At 43.3% G+C, this 20,714-nt stretch overlaps 1 protein-coding gene across 1 annotated transcript in view; it reads right to left on the bottom strand.

Annotated features, from left to right (window-relative positions):
* Positions 1 to 8,231, bottom strand: part of ZDHHC21 (zinc finger DHHC-type palmitoyltransferase 21) — a 34,810-nt gene extending 26,579 nt beyond the window's left edge. The window contains exons 1-3 of the mRNA XM_066617326.1: positions 8,034 to 8,231; positions 4,889 to 4,987; positions 918 to 1,029 (exon numbers count right to left, since the gene is read on the bottom strand). Coding sequence (XP_066473423.1) covers positions 918 to 1,029; positions 4,889 to 4,987; positions 8,034 to 8,187 — 365 coding nt within the window. The 5' untranslated portion in view covers positions 8,188 to 8,231. The remainder of the gene's footprint in view (positions 1 to 917; positions 1,030 to 4,888; positions 4,988 to 8,033) is intronic.
* Positions 8,232 to 20,714: the final 12,483 nt, after the last annotated feature.

The following is a 20,714-nucleotide window of genomic DNA, read 5'->3' on the forward strand; positions in this document are numbered from 1 at the left end:
TTGTACTGTATGCAGAATAATTTTCTTTAAGCATAAAAATGATATCTATAAAAATATTTGAAAACATTTTAGAACACTGGTTCCCACACGGGTGGGTCGTGACCTACCAGCCTGGGAAGCAGTTGTGTCTGCTTCTTTAAGGGGCAGGGGTGGTGGGAGGCAGTGATGCGATACCCAGGAACACACTGCTGCCAAGATAGAAAAGGGTATTTGACACACTTGCTGACCTTCAAAGGTATGGGGTGCCCCACAAATGCCTCTGCAGGGCTCCCCAAGACTCCAAAAAGGTAACAATATCAATTGGAAACCAGTTCCGGTTTTGCAATCAAAGTGGTTTCTGATCATTTTTGGAGCCTTGGAGAGCCCTGTGGAGGCATCCGCAGGGCTCCCCCACCCCCTGGGGCCAGCACTGGTAGGGGCAAGTGTCAAACTCCCATACCCGGCAGTGGTGCAATCCTGTAGATCGCGTTGCTGCCTTAGCCTCTCCCCCACAACTACTTACATGTTTCCCAGCTCCTCCATAGGGGTTTGGGAACCACTGCTTTAGAAACATCACAATTCCTATGCTTTGTGTTGTGCATCAGTGTTGCCGCTTGAGTAACTTAAACATTTTTGCTTATGTACTAATTTTTAGATTTACCACTTCATGTCACATACAGCATAAGCCTATGCTGACTCATGTGATTCAGCATTAAAAAGTCTATTTCCAAAGAAAAGTTTTTGATTTTGAAAATCAAAATTAACATCTCTCTATCTAATGTCACTGAACACTCTCTTGGTGTTTATATGGTGATAATAACATTACTATCAAGGAAGTAGCTACCAGGAACGCATCATCAGTGAAACAATAATTAAATGAGAAGTCAACGTCATTAAAAGAGAGGAGGTGATGTGGGAATGAATTGGACTTGTCTTACCATGGACAGTGATGATCCATTCTTCTAACACAGTGTCCACATCGGCTACAGTGATGGGAACGCTTTGGTCTCATCATATTACATTTATTACATAATTCCCAAAAGTCTCTTTCTAGAAAAAGGAAATAACAGATCAGGTTGATACAAACATCTTTGTAGAAATTCCATTAAGTTTTTGATTCCCAACAGAAACAAAAGCTAGATTTTCTGGATTTCTATATACCAGTGATGTTCTATTTTGTATTTTTGTTGGACACCTCCTAGGGCACTACTTATATTGTGGAAATATGGGGTAACAAATATCCTAAATAAATAAAATTTGTTTGAAAAATTATAATAAAGCCAATGTGCAAAAATGTTCCTTATCCAAACAAGTCAAAACAGTTAGTATCACACTACATATTTTAGTACCTCATTGTTGCTGCGCTCCTATGAGAGAACAGAAGACTTACACTAAGTTAAATCTGTTATTTGACCACTTTAAAAAAAAAACAGGCATTTCTGACTTCACAGAACTTTTTATCAGGCAATATGAAAATGTAATAGAATTGTAGTAAATACATGTGGTTGAAAAATTTACATCACTGAAAGTAACTATTTTCAAACCTGAGTTGGCAAACAAAAAATAAACAAAGGGCTATTTGCTATATTACATCCAAATCACTGTAATACATTTTAATCTTGCTCTTCATTAAAACTATTGACTATATTGAAAAGGTGAGTTCCCAGGCTCATCACAGGAAGATATTGTGTAGGCTTCCTTTTAAAATGAGAACAGAAAACTGAATGGATCTGCTTGCAAAAAAAGAAATGAAATTAGTTCTGCCTTTTCTATGTCTATTGTGATTAGGAATTGGATACAATTTCTAATACAAAAATCCTGCACCTCCTTCATATTTTGACCTGCCATTCATCACTATGTTGAATGTCCTACATGCAACTGTTTTAAAGTTAATTTTACTTTTGAGAATGAAGAAAATGTACATTTGCCAAAATATGGTACAGATATTTGATCTTTGTGAAGAAATTGTACATCTTAATATTTGTCAACATCAAAAGTAATGCTTAGAAGAAAGCGGAGCTGTTGTGAAATGGAAATGTAACTAGGCAAAATTGATATGGTAAACCTATATTCCAGTCATATAATTATATAAAATTATACATTCTGCAATAAAGAATTCCTTACTGCATGTATTTATATAGAATTAATTGTAAGCCTCCTGCTGGGATCTGCCATGCTTCTCATCTTGCTGAAAAATGACATCATTTGCACACTGGCAGTATGGAAACCCAATATTCAAGATCATTAAACTAGTAATAATGCCAGATGGAAACTGATTTTCAATCTGTTCCCATAAAGCCAATGTCACAAAGGTGTTACTCTTTAATAAGAGAGTTACCATTAACAGAAGGCTGAGAAACATTCAGAGCAAGTTTTCCAATGTGATTTTTAAAACAGGCAAAAAATGTGCCTGACCATGCCAATGCGTGTGGTGCTACAAAAGCAAAGAGACGGGTCTATATGCAAGAGATTCATAGCCCAATTCTAAAGGTTGCACTGACGCCAGGTGCAATGGCCCCAAAGAGCTACTGCTGCATCCTGTGGCACCTTAGCAGCCATAGGAAGTCTCCTGGGAGGAAGGGGACTTTCATCCCCTTCCCCAGTGAAAGCCCCAAGCTCTCTAATGGGGCTTCTCAAGTCTGCACAGGCTATTTTGCCAGCACAGATTTGAAAGAAGGCCCGACACAGAGTTCAGGATCTAACTCAGGATCTACCTCAAGATGTGAGTTTAATTTGCTCACCCTGTGCAGTAGCTTCAGGCATCTACAGTATTTCCAAATTACATATGGAAAACACATACTTCTCTCACTGGCAAAGCAGCCATAGATAGGAATGGCATATATCTATGACAGCAGTAACACCTCCTGGTGGTGACTTGCCACTACAGCTGAGGAAAAAGTAGTCTAAAGCAGACAGGGCAATTGTATTTTCAGGGTTTTCTTTAAAGATGGTCCAAAAAGATAGAAAACAACAGCCATAATTCCCTTCAGTTCAGCCAATATATTGTCATTCAAAATAGACATTTCAGTTTCTTTGGAAAAAATCCTTTCAGTACATTAGTTTGGATATTATCAGTTAAAACGCTAAAGCTATGTTTTTGTTTTATTTATATTTAAATTTACATAGCACAACGCCATCTAGAGCTACTCAAAGCGATTTACAAAGCCGAAACAGATCAATTAAAAATATTTCATTCCAAAACCAGTGGCAGAGTACCACCTAAAAGAGTACAGCGTTAGATTAAACTAGGCAAAGGCCAAGTAGAACAAATACACCTGGACCAGGCACTAAAATATCTCAGTGCACATCAGGTGAGACTCTCTAGGGAGGAAGTTCCACAATACAGCTGTCACAACCAAAGAAGATATTTTCCTACTGGCAGATAGCCCTCTGTTCAGAACACATCTAGACATAATATGGCCAACTCCATGACTACTATCTTTTGTAGTTTAAAAATAAAATTAAAGTAGCTTAAAAAATTAACTGGGAGAGGAGAATGTAACTCTTTCTTTCATTGTTATTTTCCCAAGATTAAAATCACTTGCTAACTTGCTCACTCACACATGCATGCGCACACCCCTCTATTAATTGGAAAAATGGCACAGACGAAAGGGTAAAAAAAAGTTTTTTAACCCCCGGTCCTAATCTGATCCCTTCCCTTGGCTGCTACTTAGTTGTTACTGAAGATAAAAAAAAAAAGAGCTCCTAGTTATATATGGGGGAAGGTGTGTCACAAACTATCCCAGACCCAGGCTATATCAGAGGTTAAAATTCAAAACTACTGATTAGAACAGGGGTGTCGAACTCATTTCATACAGTGGGCTGAATAGCATTCATGATGTCTGCTGAGGGCCAGAGGTGATGTCATCAGGCAGGAAGTGATGTCATTAAACAGGTCACAACCAAAAATAAGCACTTTTTCTCATTTAGAAACTCATTAGCTGCAAATGGCAGAAGAGAAAATATGCAAATCTTGATTATATTTCAAGATATGGCAGAGCCAAATTTTCATGTGGGCTGCCTCAGTAACGCCTCAGCACTGCTCAGCAGATGAGAGCTAAGAGCCTGAGGTTATACACTGATTTTTTATACACTGATTTGACTCAACACGAATGGCCACTGCAAATGAGAAGGAAAGTGCTGATCCCTGGAGAAGGGGAAAAATGCACCCCTTAAAAACACTTTTCTTACTGTTGTAGAGATTTTTATCTCAACATGATGAGAAGGGCCCTTTAAATTAAAGGAAAACAGTCCTTTACAATAGTTAGAGAAAGGGCAGCCAGCTGACCATCAATCATTCTCTCTCCAAGTGACCCCCTCATTTCCCCCTGAAAGAAAGATAATATTTTCTAAGTGCCTGGAGAGAGACTGATGGTTGGATTGTCGTCTTAATGATTCTATCTTATCACAAAGGTCAGCAAGGCTGTTTTTCAATCACCTGAGCAAAGGGACTTTGTTTTTTAAATTGATTTGCTATAGTGCGATTTTTTGAGTTCTGGGAAAGGAACCCACGCGAATAATGAGACTCAACCTGTATTAAAGAGTATTAAAAAGAAGACAGAACCCCAAAGAACTTCTCAGGTAACAACCACTGGACAGAACAACAGTCTCCTAGCATCACTTTCTGGAACCTCCCTGCAAGTAACGACCAGAACCACATCAATGCATGGCTTCCTTCACCCAGTAAATGTAGGTGGTCCAGAAGAATATTATGATTGATGGCAATAAGAACCACTGAGAGATGCAGGAAAATAAGGCACAGTAATACTCTCATTATTTCTTTCCCAATATAGATTGCCCACTAGACACTCAAGGCAGTTACCATCACAAAGTCCAGCAGAAACGCACACTGAAATGGATCAATGTTTTCTGAAATTATACTCTTTTAAAAAATCAGTCAAATCTGTACCTGTAACTGGTATCTTTGGGCTTTCAGGTAGTCTCCCTGGATCAGCGACTGAGGCTCTCAGTAACGAGACAACACAGAACACTGCAGCTATGTAATAACCTGAAAAACAGACACCTTTTCATTCAGAAAACCGTCATTAACAGGCTTAGAGCACACAATCCTAATCCTGTGCCAGGTCACGTGGCCTGTGCTGTATCCAACGCAGGAGTCTGCTGGAGGTCACCTTGGGGTAAGGGAATATTTTTCTCCTTAGCCTATGTTGAGTCCCAGCCTGCCCTAAGGGGCTACTTGGATCAGCCCTAGCAATTTAGCTGGCGCAAATCCAGGCAACTCATGTGGGTTTCTAAGGCCCAGGAGTGGGAGTTAGGATGTTGCATATGCTGCTGCTGCCAATCCCATCCCCCCATGCCCAATCCTCCTCCATTCTGCCCCTCCCTCTGTCCAGAAACACCCACTCCTGCTACCCTCTCCCACTCCCTGTGCTGCGCAGTGCAATCTTACCTGCTCCAGTTGGCATAGGGACTGATGTAGGGATCTGGCACTGGTAGGCCAGTGCACGTTGTTGTGCCAGTGTGGTTGGCTCTCAAATTGGCACAAACATGCCTTATGGCAAGTTTACGACAATCAGGAGCCAGTGCAAGGGGCCCACACCAGCATAAAGAAATGTTAGGACTGGGCTGCCCATTGATTGAATTGTTACGATCGTCGCCATGGATTTATTTATGACACTTGATGAAAATACTAACTATAACTGTTTTCTTAGCAAACATTGGCAGCTTATATTCATTCAATTATAAGTTTTCACAAAAGAGACACTCTCTTTTCTTCACAATGTTGAAAAAGGCAAACTCACTGAACTGCATATGTGCATTTGATTAACTAATACCATGAATATTTAGTATAAAATCAAAAAGGGAATCATACAGAGTTGGTTGCCCTAGCACAAAACTGGGATGGAATGAAAGAAATGGTAACAAACAGAGGTTTGTTAGAGGGGCTGTAAAGGGCAAGGAAGTTTCCTTCCGTAAATGGAAGTCTTGCCCTAATGAGGAGAATAAAAAGGAACATAAACTGTGGCAAAAGAAATGTAAGAAGGTGATACGGGAGGCCAAGCGAGACTATGAGGAACGCTTGGCCAGCAACATTAAGGGGAATAAATAAAAGCTTCTTCAAATATGTTAGAAGCAGGAAACCCGCCAGAGAAGCGGTTGGCCCTTTGGATGGTGAGGGAGGGAAAAGGGAGATAAAAGGAGACTTAGAGATGGCAGAGAAATTAAATGAGTTCTTTGCATCTGTCTTCACGGCAGAAGACCTCGGGCAGATACCGCTGCCTGAATGGTCCCTCCTGACAGAGGAATTAAGTCAGATAGAGGTTAAAAGAGATGTTTCAGGCCTCATTGATAAATTAAAGATCAATAAGTCACCGGGCCCTGATGGCATCCACCCAAGAGTTATTAAGGAATTGAAGAATGAAGTTGCTGATCTCTTGACTAAGATATGCAACTTGTCCCTCAAAACAGCCACAGTGCCAGAGATTGGAGGATAGCAAATGCCACGCCTATCTTTAAAAAGGGAAAGAGGGGGGACCCGGGAAACTATAGGCTGGTCAGCCTAACATCTATACAGGGTAAGATGGTGGAATGCCTCATCAAAGATAGGATCTCAAAACACATAGACGAACAGGCCTTGCTGAGGGAGAATCAGCATGGCTTCTGTAAGGGTAAGTCTTGCCTCACGAACCTTATAGATTTCTTTGAAAAGGTCAACAGGCACGTGGATACGGGAGAACCTGTAGACATTATATATCTGGACTTTCAGAAGGCGTTTGACACGGTCCCTCACCAAAGGCTACTGAAAAAAACTCCACAGTCAGGGAATTAAAGGACAGGTCCTCTCCTGGATTGAGAACTGGTTGAAGGCCAGGAAACAGAGAGTGGGTGTCAATGGGCAATTTTCACAATGGAGGGAAGTGAAAAGTGCTGTGCCCAAGAATCTGTCCTGGGACTGGCGCTTTTCAACCTCTTCATAAATGACCTGGAGACAGGGTTGAGCAGTGAGGTGGCAAAGTTTGCAGACGACACCAAACTTTTCCGAGTGGTGAAGACCAGAAGTGATTGTGAGGAGCTCCAGAAGTATGCATTGCAATCGCATGCATACATCCCTGGGAATAAGTTACATTAAATTTTGATTGTGAGGAGCTTTCCAAACTGGCAAAATGGGCAGCAAAATGGCAGATGCGCTTCAATGTTAGTAAGTGTAAAGTCATGCATATTGGGGCAAAAAATCAAAACTTCACATATAGGCTGATGGGTTCTGAGCTATCTGTGACAGATCAGGAGAGAGATCTTGGGGTGGTGGTGGACAGGTCGATGAAAGTGTCGACTCAATGTGCGGCGGCAGTAAAGAAGGCTAATTCTATGCTTGGGATCATTAGAAAAGGTATTGAGAACAAAACGGCTAATATTATAATGCCGTCGTACAAATCGATGGTAAGGCCACACCTGGAGTACTGTGTTCAGTTCTGGTCGCCGCATCTCAAAAAAGACATAGCAGAAATGGAAAAGGTGCAAAAGAGAGCGACTAAGATGATTATGGGGCTGGGGCACCTTCCTTATGAGGAAAGGCTATGGCGTTTGGGCCTCCTTAGCCTAGAAAAGAGGCGCCTCGGGGGGAAATGATTGAGACATACAAAATTATGCAGGGGATGGACAGAGTGATGCTCTTTACACTCTGACATAACACCAGAACCAGGGGACATCCACTAAAATTGAGTGTTGGAAGAGTTAGAAAAGACAAAAGAAAATTTTTCTTTACTCAGCGTGTGGTTGGTCTGTGGAACTCCTTGCCACAGGATGTGGTGATGGCGTCTGGCCTGGACGCCTTTAAAAGGGGATTGGACAAGTTTCTGGAGGAAAAATCCATTACGGGTTACAAGCCATGATGCGTATGTGCAATCTCCTGATGTTAGAAATGGGCTATGTCAGAATGCCAGATGCAAGGGAGGGCACCAGAATGAGGTCTCTTGTTATCTGGTGTGCTCCCTGGGGCATTTTTGGTGGATCTCTGTGAGATACAGGAAGCTGGACTAGATGGACCTATGGCCTGATCCAGTGGGGCTGTTCTTATGTTCTTAAACATGACTTACACATTATTGCAACCGCTGATATATGTCCTTCTTCATAGTGTGGAAAGAGGATAATTTTTGGAATGAAAAGTGTATTGTAAAGCCAGACAAAGACAATCAGGCCCATACAGAACCAGCCCTGAGGGTCAACAACGAAGTGAATCCGTAATCCCATGGTACATAATCTGAAGACCACTTGCACCACACAGAAAGAGAATGGTGGACCTAAAGAGGAAAATAACGTTAAATTGAGCAATACTGTTAATATTTCCAAGCTATGTCAACAAAATACATACTTATGACATCTTGCTTGCAAAGGAAGCAACACAGATAAAGCAAACTTCAGCTGTAAATGAAAAAAAGTTAACTCCAGAAAGCTGCCTCTTCATAAAAAAGCTGTCATTACAGGATTCACACCAGCAAATTAAACATAATTATCCAACATAGTGGTGACCTCCAACACCTGTCTTCATTCATACCCATAACATCATACTTAACATTTAGGGTCAATATTTTTCACAACTAACCCATCCCAGTCAAGTAATTGGGCAGTCTGCTAAATCCTTACAAATCCTATCACCATTTTATCCAGTTTTTCACACCAGAATCAATATTGCAATCGCATGCATACATCCTTGGGAATAAGTTACATTAAATTTTGATTTAAAAAATGCTTAGGCTCAAAATGCAAATGGCCATAGCTGTTAAACAGATGGAACCAAATCTACACAGGGGTTTCTTGTACTTTTAATTTCACACTCTAGCACTAAAGTACAGCCAAGTGTGCTCCATTTTCCCCACCAACCTCCACATCTAAATTTATGCATCAAAATTAAGTTCCAGGAAATCTGAGAACAGCAGCAAGAAGTATAATCTTCATTATCATTATACATATAGTCCTTTGCCATTCATTTAGCAGATCTTTAATTCTTACAATATTTGCTCCATTAGGTAACTGGCATGAACATTTTTACTTTTAACCATTGGTGCAAGGTATCTGCTGCATTTATCCCAGAAGTGTAGTAAACATGTTTGCATTTGTTTACATGAAAGCAGGTGGTGACAATGTGGCTAGGGACTTATGTCTTATGTTCTTATGTTCAATGGGACTTAAACATGATCAGAATTGTGTAAGAAGTCATCTATCTGTACATCTCTGATGATTAGCCTCCTGGTGGCAACAGGGGAGATTTTACCCACAAATAATTATCACAGCATAAAGAACAGAAACTGTGAAACAAACTGCTTCAGGAATTTAGGAAGATCCAGAGATTGTAGACTGTAGGATTAATCCAGCAAACTTTGCAGAAATGCAGGAAAAAAGAAAATTTCCTTCTCTTCATGCCTTAGTGTGTATTAATAAATAATATTATTATTATTATTATTATTATTATTATTATTAATAATAATAATAATAATAATAATAATAATAATAATAATAATAATACAAAGGTATTTATGGGAGTGTTACTGCCCAATCCTATTAAGGATTGAGCTGTTATGCGATTATGACAGCAGATATAACTTCCACTGTCATAAAATGGCAGCTAATGGAGCACGCAGTGTTCTCTTGTGCTCCATTTTGCAACTCCATCATCAAATTCTGTCACACCCACTGGAACAGATAAGGCAAGGATAGGGGCAAGGAATGGGTGGGCGGGGCAAAACTGGGCAGGAAAGAGGGAGGAACTTGGGGTGGGGAGGCAGTGGGAGGTGTTGGATCCAGCAGCAATGGTACACGCTGGATCCTATCCCCTCTGTTCTGAGGCTCCTTACCCCTTTCTTCTCCTTGGACTTGTGCCAGCTGTAGAACTGGAGCAGGTTCGAAGAGACCCATTGGTGAGCAAGAGACTTATGAGGAGTAAGGGAAAATAATTTCTCTTTTCCCTCCCAATCTGCCCCCCCTCCACTGGATGCAGTGCCCACCTTTTTGGGCATCGGTGAGGGAGAGATAGGATTAGGCCCTTTAGACATTTTTCTTTGACGTGTGTGTTTTCATGGAGGAAATTAGGTAAACCAGTAGTTCTCAAGCCTTTTAGTACACTTACATCTTGATAAGTAAACAATACAGAATCCCAAAGCCACACAAATGTATGTAGGAAACCATCCTCAGTTCTAGTAATATTACCAGTGCTAACAACTGTAGAACTCAGCCAGCTCCAGAACTGTAGTTCATTCAAAGAATGGAAAACTATTAAAATGTACATACGCTTACCTATCTTTGAACATGTTCAAATTTGATACAGTTTCTTTTACTTCAGATTGCCAATACAGATGGAGCCTGTTTATCCACAGATTTTATATCCACAGATCTGGCTCAACGCAGGTCCCCCCCCCCCACCCACATTCAGTCAGACTTAGCCCCACCTGAACCCTCAGAAGGCAAGCGAAGCTGCACGCCGGTTGCCTCTGCGGGCTTCAGAATGTCCAAAAAGGCACTACTGTTTTTCCTTCAGAAAGCCCTATGGAGGCTTTAAAGGGGCTCAAAACCACGGATTTCAGTATCTGTGCTTTACGGTATCCATGGGGGGTTCGAGAAAAGATCCCTCATGGATACTAAGGTCCCACCTGTAAGAATACCCTCTGGTACGCTTTTGGGCCAGGGAACCATTTTATGATCTACGAGTATTTTGTTGAAAAGCAGTATGTAAATACTCTTAATAAAAACATACACCTACAAAAAAAAACTCTTTTTTTAGTTGTCAAACATGTTTGAACAAATTTCCGATATTTTTGGGGTGCTGAATCAAACAAATGGCATCAGTATTGCCTGACTGGCTCTAGTGGGAAGGGGGTATGGATTAGCCACCTTATACGCTGATTCAAATCAGCATGTGTTTTTCACTCTGCTGCTCTGTTTGACAGCAGAGCAGAGCAGAAAAATGAAATCGTAAGAAGAGCTGCCCTATTCCAAAATACTGTAAGATTTTCTGAGCTCCTCCTTACTTTTCCAAGTCCGCTTTGCTGCACTATTTGAACATAGGGCAGTAGAGTGAAGAACACAAAAGCGACAGGTAAGAAAAAACAGGAGGATAGGCAACCTCAAGCACTGCTGGCAAAAATTATGGCAAAGGAGGAGGTTCCCAATGACAACACCATCCCTCTACTGTTTTTCATCTCTTCCTGGCCAGGGAGGATCCAGCCATGCTGCCACTATCACCTTCTCCTTTCTGGGGGGGGGGGGGGGGGGGAGCCAGTCATCATGCCACCTCTGCCCCTCCACCTCTTCACCTTATCCATGCTAGCAAAGAGAGGTGGGATCTGGCCATGCCATCATCACCTTCATGTTGCTGTACATGGGGGAGATTGTTGCTTCTACTACTACTACTTACATGGTAGTAGTACTTACATGGTACTTACATGGTACATGTAACTTACATGGTGTAGTTACATGGTACTACTACTTACAAGTAGACTACTACTTACATGGGGGAGGTGGGATCTGGCCATGCCATCATCACCTTCATGTTGCTGTACATAGAGATGATGCTGCCACCTGCCCCCGCCCCAGCATGCGAGCATGGACCACGCTGCTGCCACCACTACCTCTTCTCCTGGCCTGGCCAAGAACCTCCCCATCACCACTTCGTTGCCAAGTGAAGGGGATCTAGCCAGATTGGAGGTAGCAGCAAGGGTGCACACTAATGTGCATGCCAATTTAAAAAGGGAGTATTATGGGGGGGTGCATGCTATCATGCATGGTGCTGGTAGGGGGTGATGTATTCAAAGTGTTTTGGGCAGCAGATCAGTTGGGGCTACCCTTTAGCTCTGCGCTCCAATTCCTCCCAATTTTAGCCAAAACATGCCTTCAACTACACTGCCAAAAACAGGAACTAAGGGTACTGTCACAAAAGCTAAGTTTCATTAGGAAAAACATTTACTCCTTTCATTCCTTCCTCTCATTCTCATCACCAAAAGCTTTGTAAGCCTACTGTACTACATAATACAATCCCATGCTAGTAGAAAGCCAGCTAAACCTCAGCTGGGGGCTAATGTCCCATAATACACTGCTAGGGGCGCACCTAATATCTTTTAAGCGCACACCTAAGAATGCAAAGCGAGGCATGTTCATGAAGAGGCAGGTAGGCTTCTCAGAACACTTCAGTTTGTTGGGTGTACATCTGCTAGTAAACCTGGATTTGCCTCCATGTAGAAAGTGAAATATCATCCCTCCCATGTAAATCAATGGAGGTACCTTGACATTCTCTCTCTCTCTCTCTCTCTCTCTCTGTGCATACAGTACATACATACATACATCAAATATGCTCAAGAAGGTGTTAGCAATATCACTTTGCTGCCAACTGTTTGCTGATTTCACCATGAGGGGAAAAACACTGAGCTTCAAGAATACTGTATTGGGTAGCGTGACCAGCTACAAAGTGGGACAGGGTGCCTATACCTTTCACCATTATATAGAAGAGGGAATTTTGACAGCTCCAGCTCAATATGGAAGCATTTGAAAAGCTGTCCCTGCCAAAATTTCCTCTTCTATATAATGATTAAAGGTATAGGCACTCTGTCCCACTTTGTAGCTGGTCATCCTAATAGTGGGGACTGAGGCTGCAATCCTATCCACACTTACCTGGGAGTAAGCCCCACTGACTCTAATATGACTTACTACTGAGGAGACGGGCATAGGATTGGGCTCTGAGGTTGCAATCCTGTTCACACTTTCTTGGGAGTAAGCTCCATGGACTCTAATGGGACTTACTTCTGAGGAGACAGGCACAGGGCTCTGAGGCTGCCACCCTGTCCACGCTTACCTGGGAGTAAGCTCCATGGACTCTAGTGGAACTTACTTCTGAGGAGACAGGCACAGGCTTGGGCTCTGAGGCTCCTCAGCCCAAAGCTTCTTCCAAGTGGGAAAGCCCAGTGAGATAGGACCTTCCCAGTCCACCCTGCCAGCCTCCCACTGTCAGCACCCCTCCAACCCCTGTATCCAGGAGTCCCTCCAGCAGCGACCGCCGCCCCCCCCCCAGCAGCATCCTAGCAACAGCGCCCCTCCCAGCACCGGCCTCACTGGCGCCTCATTCACTCACCATTGGGAGGCCCCCGACCCTCCTGCACACACAGGTCGAGCCGCGCTTCCGCAGTGGCGCTGCGCATGCGCGCCTCGGAAGAGCCAACCGCCTCGGCTGCAGGAAGCAAGCAGTGCCCGGGTTGCCGGGCGGGTGTGCGCGCGCAGACACTGACAGACACGCTCCCTCTCCAGCTGGCTCCAGGGTGGATTGCTGTGGCTGCAGTCTGTCCACACTTCCCTGGGAGGAAGCCCCATTGACTATAATGGGACTTCCAGCAGAGTTGAGCCTGCACTCTTACCCCCCCCCCCCCATCCTATGCATCTCTACTCAGAAGTCAGTCCCATTGAGTTCAGCGGGGCTTACTCCCAGGAAAGTGTGCATAGGATTGCAGCCTTACACCATGATCCTGTGCGTGCCTACTCCGAAGCAAGTCCCACTTTCTTTAATGGGATGTATTGCTAGGAAGGTGTGTACGGGATTGCAACCTTGGGGCTCAGCTCATAGGTTTAGTCGTGCATGGTTTCTCTGTACCTCCACCCACCAACACTGTTTACATACTGAAGGCCAGGGGATCTTCAAGGGATGGTTGGTCTGTGGAACCCCTTGCCACAGGATGTGGTGACAGCATCTGGCCTGGATGCCTTTAAGGGAATTGGACAGGTTTCTGGAGGAAAAATCCATTATGGGTTACAAGCCATGATGTATATGTGCAACCTCTTGATTCTAGAAATGGGCTATTGCAGAATGCCAGATGCAAGGGAGGGCACCAGGATGAGGTTATCTGGTGTGCTCCCTGGGGCATTTGGTGGGCCGCTGTGAGATACAGGAAGCTGGACTAGATGGGCCTATGGCCTGATCCAGTAGGGCTGTTCTTATGTTCTTAAGGGATCTGCAGTAATGTTGCACCCCATGGCCATGTTGGAAGCAGACAGCTGGCTGTGTGATGGTGCAGAGACCCCAGCAGGCCAGTTTCTCCGGCATGGATCAGAAACACTGGTGGAAAGACATGCAGGAGAACTTAGGGCCAATCTTGAACAAAACCATCAATCCTTCTTGTGCTTGTAGATAACAAGGAATGAACTTGACTATCCTCTTATTCACATCGGTTGCAAACTGTTCCACTATTGGTATCCTGAAGAACTTGTCTACCGCCCTGAACACGCTCTGAGTGCAATTACCACTCTAGTTACTTCATCTGCGTTCTGCTCAGCCAGCCTGCCACTGTGTTGACACAACCAGCCAAGTTTTCTGCCCTGATCCAGGCCAGGCTACACTCCACCCATGTCATACATGCACAGGGCAAAGGGTTGTGTACACAGGTCTGGTGCCCCTCCTGGTCCTGCCTTAATTCAGTGGCATTCCTTCCTCTGCTTGCAAAAATAGGCATTTTCTTATCCTAAATTACCTGTTGTGAGAAGAGGGAGCATTCTGCCCATCTTGCTACCAGGTTCAGCTTGTCTTGGACAATAGGCTACATGGGGGTGGGGGGTGGTAGCTAGGGCTTCCAGTTGGTCTCCATGGTCTACAACTTCTCTATTTTGATTAGATCAATTCAGTTGGTCTGTTCTACCTCCACCTCCTTTTTTTCTACAAACGTTTAATAGTTAATTCAGGAGTCAGAGGGGATACAATTTGTCAGTTCCAGACCAGGCTGTGGGTGTTCTTCTGCAAGTGAGATGCCAAGCATCTAGTAAGCTCTGCCTGTTTTGTGAGGGCTGATTCTTCGGAATGGCCCCCTTCCTCTTTTCAGAAAAGGAAATTTACAGAAAGAAAATTCCCATTTTTTTCTCATGCATCCTAGCAATGGGAGTTGCTACAGAAATAGATGTGCACACCCTCTCCCCCCATAGGTAGTTCAGGATGAGATATTTAGATGGGAGTAGATGTTAGAATCCAGTTATCTGACATATACTGGCATGCCCCTGTATCCGTGGTGGAACCCCCCCCCCCCACAGCTACCCAAATCCACAAATACGAGCGGACACCCCCCATCCTCTGGAGGGGAGGGGACCTGGGCTCTCCTCACCTCTGGTGACTTTCTGAGGCCCATCGAGGCTGTGCACAACTGCCAATGGCTGCTGTGGGTCTCAGAATGGCCGAAAAGGCCCCCAAAACGGCAACTTCTGGTTTTACAATAAAACCGGAAATGACATTTTAAATGCCTTATAGCAGTGGTTCTCACACATTTAGCTCCAGGACCCACTTTTAAGAATAAGAATCTGTCAGGACTCACCGGAAGCAATGTCATGACCGGAAGTGACATCATCAAGCATTAAGAGTTTTAACAATCCTAGGCTGTAATCCTACCCACACTAACCCAGGAGTAAACCCCATCTACTTAGTTGACAACCTTCAGTCTTGAAAGACTATGGTATTGTGCTCTGAAAGGTGGTTCTGGAACAGCGTCTAGTGTGGCTGAAAAGGCCAATCCGGGAGTGACAATCCCTTCCACACCGGGAGCAAGTGCAGTCTGTCCCTGGTCTGTCTCCCTGGCTATGGGCCTTCCTTCTTTGCCTCTTAGCCTCAGACTGTTGGCCAAGTGTCTCTTCAAACTGGGAAAGGCCATGCTGCAGTACAGGTCTGTAACATTTCCCCAAATGCAGTCACATACATAAGAAATAGGGCCTTCTCAGTAGTGGTACCAACGCTATGGAACTCCCTTTCCCCTTGACTTAAGAATGGCTCCCTCTCTTGAGACTTTTTGGCGAGGCCTGAAGACCCTTCTGTTTAAACAAGCCTTCTGAGTTCTCAGCCTTTTTAACATCTTTTCAACATCTTTTATATTTTTTACAGGCCTGCTTCTTTTATGATTTGCTGCTCTATGCTCTTTTTACCTGACTACATCTGACTGCTGTTTTTATGATATGTGTTAATATGTTTTTATTTGTTTTAAATTATGTTTTTAATCTGTTTTAACCTGTTGTAAGCTGCCTTGAGTCCCTTCGGGGGGAAAAGCAGGATAAAAATAAAGTTGTTGTTGTTGTTATTATTATTATTATTATTATACCATAGTAGCATCAAGTCTAATCTATTAAAAATAAAATATTGAAATGAATGGGGACCCACCTGAAATTGGCTTGTGACCCACCTAGTGGGTCCCAACCCACAGTTTGAGAAACACTGCCTTGTAGGGCATTAGGAGGCCCAGGGAAGCCCTGCGCAGCCACTGTGGGCTTCAGAAGGCTCTCTACAAGCAAGAGGAGCCCAGCTCCCCACACCTCCGGAGGAGGCATGTAGGGGGGCCATGGATCCAATCTACAGTTAAGTAAAACCATGCATATAGAATCCATAGATATGGGACTCCCCTGTAGTTACGCAAAATATACCAATTTCTGCATGCATCTGTGGGGGTAAAAACTCGAGCCCTCTGATATTTCCATGTAAGAGCGAGCTTTAGAAAGGTGTGCTGCTGGAAGAGTTTGTGGGTGCTCTTGATCATAGATTCAAAGTGCATTCAAGAAATCAAGAGGGAGTCAGTAAGACAGGCTTCATGATGCCACTGAAGTGACACTTCTGGAAATTCATAGTCCAATCCTATCTGAACTGCCATCTGAACTGCCCATGCTGTGATGCAGCAGCGCTGAAACTGCTACTGCTATATCCCACGTGGGTAACAAGGCTGCTGGAGATCTCCCTGAGGTAAGAAATATCACTGGCATAGGCACATGCAGCCACATGTTGGCTGATTGGGCCTGGGAGGGGGGCTAGGATCCAACATCAGCCTCTGCCACCATTCCTGCCCCCTACTGGACCTGGTCTGCCAGTCTCCATTGCTGCCTTCCCTCTGCCCAGAACACCTCCATACCACTCAGTGGTGAACTTACCTCTATTGGCACCTGAAACTTCTCTGACCAGCACAAACACCCAGCACCTGCCTGCGCTGTCCTCTGCACCAGTATCTGCCTCTGGTCGGCTGGTGGCAGCACTTTCCAGCATTTTCACAATGGCCATTGCTCCAAATTGGGCTTTCTAAGTACATGCCTTCTTTGTCACAGGTTTAGACTGTTAAGTCCATTGGATGATCAAACCACTGGACCCATGACCAACTAATAACCAGCGATCTTAATGGCAGAGTGCACTAATCACACTCAAATACAGCAGCAAATTTGATTTATTAAGCAAAATGCAACAGCTAGTACCAGTGATTAGAATGGAATGATTAAAATGCCAAGTCAATTCATAGGTTCTAATAATCTAGGTTGCTCCAGGCTAGCAATCAATAGTCACATAGCATCCCTACTCATACTTATGTACAGGCACACAAGTTAAGTGGCCAGCTTAATTTGGAGCAGGTCCAATGGAGGGCCAAGAAACTGATGGTGCACCATGACCTTGATCCTTGTTGCCAATGGTGGTCTTCTGTGCTGGATCGAATCTTGCTTGTTATTCTGTAGAGCCATTTTTATGTCATCTTGTGGAACAGGGATTTACTAATATTTTTGGGCAGTGTTATAAATTGAATAAATTTATGCCTATCCTTTCACCCAGCTGGCCCATACCCAACTCCACAATCGTTATTTCTACAGGAGCCTACACTTGGACAGCATTTCTTGAGTAATGGTCTCCGGTGCCACATATCTATTAGTCCCAGCTGTTCCTCTATAACAAGCAAGTTCTCCTTTCACAGACATATCTCCAGGTGGTGTTATTGCAGGTCATCCCCTGTATGGACACACAGCTTCCTGGGCACAACTTTCAGTTATGCTAAAGCAGCTAATCTTCAGTCAATCAAAAATAAACCATATCACAATGGTTGAATAAACAACAGTTCATCAGCTTCTATAACCCCAAAATGATCTTGCTACAGTTGTGGCTATGGAGGCAGAGGCACTTATGCTGGATATTGCCAGGAAGGAAAGACTTCCTTCTAACTCTGCATTAGCCATGTTAGATTCTCTGTTCATTAACCCATTTCTACCCAACCCACAGGTGTACACATTTGATCCCTGTTGCGTATATGCAACGTAGGGCAGAAATGGCTCAACTCAGAAAAATTGAGGGCAGTGCTGCATGGTCACTATGGCTGTGGGCTAATTACCACCAGACATACTGTGAAATATCAAAAGTGGTACTCATCCCACTGATTGAAAAGCACTACTGTGGTCTATATTAATTCCAAATAAATGGGGACCCACATCTCCTTTCTTTGGAAAGGCAGAGTGAATAATTGGTTTCAAAGGAAACTTAATTTGTGGTTATAGTGTGCACCTACAGGTCTCTGACCCAATCTATTTTTTCAAAGCAGATCATGAAGTATTGGGCAACTTTTACCTCATATAAAGTGATGCTGGTATTTCTAACTCACCTTCACAAAGTTTTTCTGACAAACATGCAAAAGATAAGGTCAAGCACAATTTTCCAGCACATTGTCCAAGTGCAGCAAATTCCCTTTTATGGCTGTGACAGAGAAATATTTTAAGTGAGTTCTGGCCAGAGACAATCTGTGATGGCTAATCGCCACAGGCAGCTCAGAATGGACAGCAGCTTCCCAGCTGGGAATTATGCCTTGAGCACCCATAACTGATGCACATACACAATCTCTTGGCTACCAAAAGTCAACCCCCATCTGTCTGAATGGCACGATGCCCACTCTAAATTAGCCTGACTTCTGCCCTGCAGCAGAAGTCCTAAACAGATCTGAAATAGTAATAGATGAAATGGACAGTTTAAAGATTATCACTGTGCACTGTAGTGTGTATTTGGTGAAGAAGTACTTACTGGATAAATTGTTAATGCTCTAATATGCTTTATATGTTTTAGTGAGATGAAACTCTAGCTTAGTTGTGAACTGTAACAATTTGAAACTTCTTTGTACTTGGTGATAGATGGATTGATCGAGTGACACATGTACATGTGCTCACCTGTGCATGCAGACACATACACACAAAGTAACCTCTGAGAATTTAAGCTTGTTGGAATACAATACTAGTAATAACTGCTTTACCACTTATTGACATCATGCATGATGTCTATCCTGATTCATGATATGATTCCAAAGGAATGATGTAGAGCAATCTTTAAGCAAGTCTGTTGAACTTACTAGAAAAAATGGCCTTTGGCATTAGAGCAGGGGTGTCAAACTCATTTCATACAGACAGCCGAATAGCATTCGTGATGCCTGCTGAGGGCCAAAAGTGATGTCATTAGGCAGGAAGTGATGTTATTAAACAGGTCATGACCAAAAATAAGCACTTTTTTCACTTGGGAAGTCATTAGCTGCAAAAGACAGAAGAGAAAATACACAAATCTTGATCATATTCAAGATATGGGAGAGCTCAAGTTTCAAGTGGGCTGCCCTTTCAGCAGTAAAACCTCAGCATGACAGCAGCTGAGAGCCTGAGGGGCGGATTAAAAGCTTCCGCTGGCCGCATCTGGCCCCTGAGCCTTATGTTTGACACCCCTGCATTAGAGGATAAGATGCATTAGAGGATAAGATAAGTTTGTCACAATAGTTTTCAAAATGGGTTCCTAAGAACACTGGGATCACTTGGAAGCTTATCAAAGGCTCTTCAACAACAACAGTAAAACAGCAGTCATGGTGGATTTCTTTCCCCGAAGAAAGTTCAGTCAATATATGTGATTACTCTTCTTCCCTACAAAGCAGACATGGACGAGTATTCTAATATGTATTCTCCATTTGTGTGGGAGCAGGATCAGTGGCAAAGCTTAGCAGGCCTGGCCAATGCTCATGTGTAAATTGAGAATGCTACTAGACTTTTCAGTAAAACTCAGGATTGCTGCCTAGAAGTTTCAGAAAAATCAATCAAAACAGTGTCTATGAGGGTATTTGAAGATCAGTGATCTATCAAATTGTTTAGGACATTTTCTAATCTTCTAACAGCCCAATCCTATGCATGTCTACTCAGAAGTAAGTCCCAGTAGAGTCAATGGGGCTTACTCCCAGGAAAGTGTGGATAGAATTGGGCTGTAAGTCATAAAACCAACCATATATTTCTAAGTGTACAATTTGAATTCAGTGTCTTGCTTGTAGCATAAGAGAATTAAAAGATACAAGGGGTGTGTGCAGTAGCAGTTGGCCCCTGTGGAACTCATGCCTGTGCATAAAAGTTGAAGTGTTATACAGGGAAAGGAAATTCTTCTCTAGTAGGCAGTAGGAATCTAAAATACTTCAAGAAGGAAGATGTCCGAAATCCACAGTCTGCCTTTTCATATTGTTCTCCCAGATATCATCATCATCATCCTTTCCTAGATGTTGCCCTTTCTACTGTGTTTCCAAGCACTAGCTAGTAGACAATCAGCAGGTGAGCTGTTGGCTGGTAAGAACTCAAGTTTCCTGCCTTTTCTCTTCCCCAGGAGCTTCTGCAAAGCAGGACTGGAAGGGATGGGCTGAGAGACAGGGCCATGGGTTGATATCACCAGTATTGGTAGTGCTTAAGATAAGATAGACCTTGCCTAGTGGTACATTGGGGGACAAAGGTTGAGAAGGCGTTTCTCAGAACTGCAGAAGGCGTTTCAAGTAGGATAAGTGAGTGGAGGAAGGCACTTGTCAAATGCCTGATATCTCAGGCTCCATAAAAGACATACAGTATTATGAAGCCTGCTGGGATGAGAGTTGCAACCACCAACTTCATTTGACTATTTCAATGCTAATGAACAGATAGCTGGAAGTAACAGTGTAATCCTGTGCAAGTCTGCTCAGAAGTAAATATCATTGTGTTCA

This window comes from Tiliqua scincoides, chromosome 2, assembly GCF_035046505.1.
Source record: "Tiliqua scincoides isolate rTilSci1 chromosome 2, rTilSci1.hap2, whole genome shotgun sequence".
NCBI lineage: Eukaryota > Metazoa > Chordata > Lepidosauria > Squamata > Scincidae > Tiliqua > Tiliqua scincoides.